The sequence below is a fragment of the Hipposideros armiger genome, unplaced genomic scaffold (genome assembly GCF_001890085.2).
Source record: "Hipposideros armiger isolate ML-2016 unplaced genomic scaffold, ASM189008v1 scaffold_83, whole genome shotgun sequence".
Classification (NCBI taxonomy): Eukaryota; Metazoa; Chordata; class Mammalia; order Chiroptera; family Hipposideridae; genus Hipposideros; species Hipposideros armiger.
The window spans coordinates 3,835,999-3,842,915 of record NW_017731433.1 but is presented as its reverse complement, the minus strand read 5'-3'; the positions used below and the strand labels follow the sequence as shown (position 1 = coordinate 3,842,915).

General features: G+C 41.4%; 1 protein-coding gene across 1 annotated transcript in view; it reads left to right on the top strand.

Moving 5' to 3' along the window:
- Positions 1 to 3,481: 3,481 nt before the first annotated feature.
- Positions 3,482 to 6,917, top strand: part of SLC2A2 (solute carrier family 2 member 2) — a 39,680-nt gene continuing 36,244 nt past the window's right edge. The window contains exon 1 of the mRNA XM_019643903.1: positions 3,482 to 3,571. Within this exon, the coding sequence (XP_019499448.1) occupies positions 3,560 to 3,571 (12 nt within the window). The 5' untranslated portion in view covers positions 3,482 to 3,559. The remainder of the gene's footprint in view (positions 3,572 to 6,917) is intronic.

Here is a 6,917-nt window from a genome sequence, read left to right as displayed (position 1 = left end):
CCATTCATGGACCTTAGATTTGCTGGGAAAAGTGGGACAAAATAATAGACAAGTAAGTAATAAAATAATAAAATTTAATAATGCTAATATTTAAATAAAACATTTGATTTAACATTTAATTAATTTTTAAATTAATAATTAACCTTTCATATTTTAATGATAAAACAATAGTGAACAATTACATATCAAGCATAAGTGCTATGAAGAAAATAAAGCAGAGCAAAGGCCTGAGAATGAGTTGCAGGGGGTAGGTCGTGTCTACCTTAAGAACCCTGGAGAGGCTTTCTAATCACCTGAATGTGGAAGAGATAGCCACATATAAATCTGGGCTGGAACGCTCTAGGCAGAGGCCCACTGAGTACAAAGGTGCTGAGCCTGGTACACATTAAACCAGTCCAGTGTGGCTGAGCCCAGAGGAGGAGGAGGCCAGTAGTGGGAGAGGTCTCAGGGTCAGGGAAGGCTACCTCAAGTTGGTTTCTCAGGCCATGGTGAGGAATATGGGTTTCCCTCTAAGGGTGACTAGGAAGCCTCTGGAGACTTTTTAGCAAGGGGTGCTATCGCCTGGTTTAATTTTTAAATCAGTTTGCTGCTGGGTGGAAAAGGGGCTGTAAGGTAAGAATGGGGGCAGAGAGGCCAGGTAGGAGGCTGTGTAGTCACACTCAGAAAATGCTGGTGGCTTGGACCAGAGAGGTCTCTGTGGAGAGGGCGAGGAGAGGCAGGCTACAATGGGGACAAATTTGACTCAGAATCTTAAAATATACTGGCCTTCTTCAGGGATTGGGACTTTCCAGCACTCTGACGCACTATTGTCTTGGCCCAGTTTGAACTCATTTAATTTGATTCTCCAGAGAAGCCTTTGCACTTCTCCATAACTGAGCCAATCAGAGAGAAAGGCAGCACGCTGAGACGGCTGGCTTTCTTTCTTCTCGCTTATAGAAATAAACTATAAGCTCTAGTTTTACTGAAGGGAAGGATAATAATGAAACACAGGAGGGGCGTTCTCTTCTGTCCTTGGAAAGTCACCATCTAGAGCTGTGGAGATCTATGACAATCAAATTAACCCAGGCGTAATCAGAATGTGACCTGAAGGATTTAAAGTGTGAAGCCGAAAGAACCACCAGGCAGAGCTGGATTCACCCCACGCGGCGGGCGGGGATCTCTGGGGGGTTCTGGGCACGGGTGCACCTCGCGGCGTGGCCCTCATCCTGAGAGCAAAGCGCGAGAAGCCTGCCTTGATCTCCCAGCCAGGGAAACAACGAAGATGCCACGGTGCAATCGGTCGCGCAACTCCGCGGGTGGGCGCTGAGGCCGAAATGGAATTATCAGTTCTCCCAGGGCTAAATCCATCCATGCAACCATTGTAACTGCATCCCTGCACCCCAACCCCGGAAACAAAGTTTCAGCCCTTTCCTAAATGGGGAAGAGATTATTCATTTCTGAGCGAGAGCCGAACAGAAGAGGCTTCGGTTAACTCAGAGGAAGCTGGCCTGAGAGGCTCCAGGACCCGCATAGCGAGTGGCAGGGCGGGCTTCCAACAGGGAGAATAGCACGCAGCGCGCGACTTGGCGCGGCCCCGACCCGCACAAAAAGTTAAAAACTAACCGGCTTCACGCTGCACTCAAGGCCAATTCCCTCTCTTAAAAGGAAGATCCAAAGAGCAAAGGTTGGAGAACAGCAGAAAGTGACGATCATTTTTGACAGCCGCGCAAAGACTCCTGCAGTGACGTGTCGCTGGAAAGTGAATGCCAAGGAATGTCTCCTGGTTATTCACCGCCCTGACAATAGGGCGTGAGCATCACCAGCTCAAACTGGTGAGGAAAGCCAGGAGCCGGCTACGCACTAAGGTCAGTGTGCTACCTAGGTTCCTTAAGGTCTGTTTCAAAGCTATTCCCCAAAGCGTGGCTCTACAACAGAGAGCGCCTCCTGTTATGATTGAACAAGTTAATCCATGGAAAGTGCTGAGAGCAGCACCTGGCACCAAGCAAGAACTCAATAAAGATTAACTATCTTGGCTAATTAATATTCGTTCATGCTTTTCCACTAAGAAATTACTGCATTGCATATGTGCGTTTACTATCGCCTCTCCTTACATAGAGTGTGCCAAAAAAATGTATACACATTTTAAGAAAGGCAAAAATTATTAAAATTGTAATACTCAATATATACTGATAGCAGAAGATGAATACAAGTCACGTTTGACTTCTTCAATTACAAGAGGTGCTCAAAGTGGTTACCATCAGTGTCCAGACACTTTTGATTACGGCGAATTACTGCTTGAGCAACGTTGACCAAAGTGTCCACTTGTATACATTGTTTTGGCATCCCCGTATATATGCGCTCCTAAATGTCTTATTTAGCTCATTCATTTCAGAGCCTGGCACTGTGCTGGACTCAATAAAAGTTTGTGGTTTGAACTGGAATATTTACTCAGGTGCATTACTTTGCAGAGGTGATAGAAATGAAAAGAAGGTGGTGAAATAAAAGACAGATGAAGTCTCAATCTCCTGTACCTCTTCACTATATCACCTTCTGTTTCTTCATATCAGCCCCTCATTTTTGCTGCTGTCCATGACATTTCCTCTGCTGGGAACTTGTTCCAGTTGAGCCTCAGTGGAACCAGTGACACTAGTCACCAAGCACAGCTAAAGTTCATTCCATTTTGATATCATCTGGGCCTCCCACAGGAATTGGATATCATAGAGGATGCACAGAAGGGCACAAGCTCAAGCCATATGCAAAGACTTATTTGAGTACACTATTGTCTCTAACAAGCACCTCTCAACATACACAGAACCAATAATAATAGTAGAAACAATGACACCACCATGTGCTGAGCACTTACCATGCACTATGCAGAGCACTCATGTGTTATCACATTGAATCCATCCAATAAAATAAAATGTGTGTTCTGTTCTTTTCATTGTATCAGGTGGAAAAAAATTAAAGCACAGCAAAGTCACCGTGAGCCACTGGCTTAAGGTCACACAGCCCATACTAGAATGTTGAGATTCAAACCCAAGTTCATAACTCTCCAAAGCTCATTCAGGTAAACCACTCAAGGCTACAATGGCCTCTGGCCACACAGCTCAGATCTGAGGCACAAACACCACATGATTCTCTGCAGGGCAGAGTACAGTGTGCTTCCTGTGTCCTTGTCTTTGTCGTCCCCACAACATGGCATGACAGCCCAGCATATCTCACCTGCTTTTCACCTGTTTTGGGTTACCGCTCCACTTAACACAGGCTTTACAATGTGACGGCCTCTGGTTTGTAATGAATGTGTAAAGGACCTGCTCTTATTTTCTTTCCTAGTGGAACAAAGATATAGAAGTCACAGTTCTCTTGAGGCAAAGCATTTATTGATTAGATTACCATCAATATTCAGCCTTCACTATGATTAGGTTTGGACTTTTAGGTTGACTCCCTCCTTGCCTTGCTCCTCCTCCTTTAATGTATAACTAGTCTCAGAAAGCTGGAAAAAAGTCAGGCAGGAGCTGGCCGGCTGCATGTGTCACACTCACCACAGGACCTGGAATTAGGAGGACTCCCAACCTACAAAATGACAGACCAGGTAAAGCAGCATTATGTTCATTTTAAGTTAGCTTTGAGGAAACGAATAGATGGGTCCATTGAAGTGAGTGAGCGTATGGAGGATTTGGGGGATGGTGGGTGTAGCCACCACAGATCAAAGCCCCTTCTCTTGGCCAATTGGTAGTTCATTTGGCTGCTAAAAAATCATATTTCTTATTCAGTAATTAGGACTTTAAGGATATTCGTTCTGTTTTCTGTCTAGTCTGTGTAAAGTTTTCTCAAGTAATTCTGTATAGCCATATTACTGAAGGAATGTGCAAAAAAAAAGGCAGATTAACGTGAATCTAACTAATCATGAAAGCTGGTCTGAAATCTTAAAAAATGTCAATGTAGAAAAAACAAGAGGTAGAAGGACTGTTCTAGATTACAGAAAACTAAGAACAGACAACCACATGCGACAATTGATTTTAGATGGTGGATGGAAGAAGAAATAGCTCTAAGTGACAATGCAGGGACAGTTGGGAAATTTTGAAAATGGGCTATATATTAGATAATATTCACATTATCTATTACATTCTTGGATAAGAATGGTATACTTATCTAGGAGAATGTCTTTGTTCTTAGTGAGTATGTGTTAAAGTATTTTGAAGTGAAGTGGCACATATTTATCACTTATTTTGAAATGATTCAGCACAACAATGCAGACACTCACACACACACACACACACACACACACACACACACACACACACACACTGAGAGTTATCCAAAAGTCGTAAATGTTAACCATTGGTCAACACAGGCGAAGGTTATGGAGTGTTCACTGCACTACCCTTTCAACTTCTCTGTAGATATAATACTTTTTAAAATAAAAACTTGAAAATTAAAAGAGTATAATAATGTTGCTCCCATATGTTTCCCCCTACCAAATGCACCTACCCTCTACACACAATCATACAAGTAAGTAAATCTACCCCCCTCTTAGAGTAGGACCTTTAAGTTCTGATCTGCTGTAATTTACTTTGCCAAGAATTCCTTCATGTCAGTGAGTGACAAGGCTAGGAGCATGGGTTTTGCAGTCAGTCAGGCTTGGATTTTGGGAGTGGTGATGCTACTTACCTGCTCTGAAACCAGGGTTAAGTTATTTAACTGAGCTTGAGTTTTCTATATTGCAACAAAATAAGAACATACTGGGATATAACAGAAAGATATAATATGGGGTATACAGGAATTATAATAGTTCTTTACGTTCCAGGAGTAATTAAATGAGATAATATTAGACTTGGATGACAAACATCTTAATGTTAGTAGTTATGTATTTATATAATGTGTATTGGGAAAATAGTTAGGACATCATGATTTCCTATTATAGCCCAGAATAAAGCTAAAGTAGTTAGAACTTTGAAGGTAATATAAATATTAGGTAAATAAGTGTATATATATATATATGTATATATATATGTGTGTGTGTGTGTGTGTGTGTGTGTGTGTGTGTGTGTGTGTGTGGTGTGCAGATTTGGCAAAAAATCGTCAAGATAGTGTTCAAATCATTGAAGTTTGAAAGATACTGCAAAAGGGAAGGCAATGTGCTTGCCACAGTGCCTCACACGTAGCTGATGCTCAAAGCTTCATTTAGAACTATCATTAAATTCCCTGAGGGGGATTTAGAAATTGTGCTCTTGGACCTGTCTTGAGAACTAAGGAATTGCCTAGCAATGGAACCCAGAAGGAATGAGAACTGATGTAAGGCGCAATGTTTCGGTTTTGTAAATCCACCCAGGCTTTGAAAGAATTGAGATAAACATGAGAGAGAGGGTCAGGAGACATGGGCCCCCACTCTGAATGTGCCCAGTAATATGCTGTGTGGCTCAGGCAAGGGACTTGGTCTCAGCTTCTTCACTTGAAAATGAAGAGATTAGACTAGAATCCATTGCTCTCTAAGGTCCCTCTCAGCTGAAAAACTCTGAGGCTTGAGAGGGACGTGGCCTTTTCCAAGGTTTGATGAAAGATCACCTTTGGGTCAGCATTTGGAAGCATGTGGTTTAGAGGAAAGACTATAAGCTTCTCCTCCCATCTAGTCAATCCATAGCTGCCAAAAATCTGTTTTTTGTTTAAGTGGGAGTTTAAGAACATCAGCTCTAAGTTCCAATGCTAGAATACCTGTTACTTACCAGCTGTATGTGTTAGGCATACTACTTAATCTCTGAGCCCCAGTTTCCTCACCTGTAAAGTGGGGATAATTGCATGTATTTTTTAGTACTGTCGTGAAGATTATTGGTGATACATGAAAAGTTGACAGGTGTTTGATTGACAAGAATGATGAATGAGGTGACAACAATGTGATTAAAGAAACAGTTGTTTTATAGCTCTCACTATTTCTAGAAAGACCATATGTGTCTTAATTAGTCTATACTTTATAATAATCCTATGTATTAGCTAGTATTATACCCATTTTTTGGCAAAGAAACTGAGGTTCAGGGATGTTAAGTGTCCTAGCTGGGCATCTACTATGTTTTCTGATTCCCAAGTCTCTTTATTTTTCCTAATAGACCCCAGTCTGACTTCTAAACCTCAAAATAAACACTGCATTTTGTATTATGTTGAGGTTCAGCCATTCACCCACTCTATTCTTACACAGTTATCCAGCACAACGTTTTTAATTGGACATGGGACCTAGTTTCTCTAACTTAAAATTATTAAGCTCTAAATGAAGGCAGTGTTTTTAAAAGTGCAAGGTTAATACCTTATAGCCTGTGAAGAGGTTGAGTGAAAAGGCTTAAAGATCTTCCACTTGGTAGGTAAATACCTTTGGACAAGTTTCTTCCTCTATCCATATCTGTTTTCTCATATGTGAAATGATAATAATAATTCCTACCTACAGGGCTGTTGAGAGTACAGGCAAACCCTTTAGAATTCCAGATTCTACTGGATACAGCAAGGTCTTCTCTAAGTTCTGTTTTCACTAGCTCCTATGTGCCTATCCTTGAATCACCCTCTTATACATGAGACTGAATGGATAAGGGTTGGTAGGCTAATTCAGACTTAGCGGTTTTCAGAAATTTTCCATGATAAACAAAACTTTCTCTGACCAAGTCAAGTGCTGAGCCACATGGAAGGCTGACTATAAATGTAATCTCTTTTTGTTTCACAATGCTAAAAGATAGGAAGCAAAGAGCCAGTTTAAAATGAAGTTCAGAGAGGGAGAGTAAGCCTGAAAATAAGAGGTAAAATGTGGTGGGGGGGATGCAATCAAACAGTTCAAAAGACTTTGATATTTGGAATGATCACTTTAGTTGGGAATTCTTGGAAATTCAAGTGACCTGCTTAAAATTGATGAGACTGCTTCTTATCTGACTAACTGGGTGAATTTTCTATCTCAGGGAGTT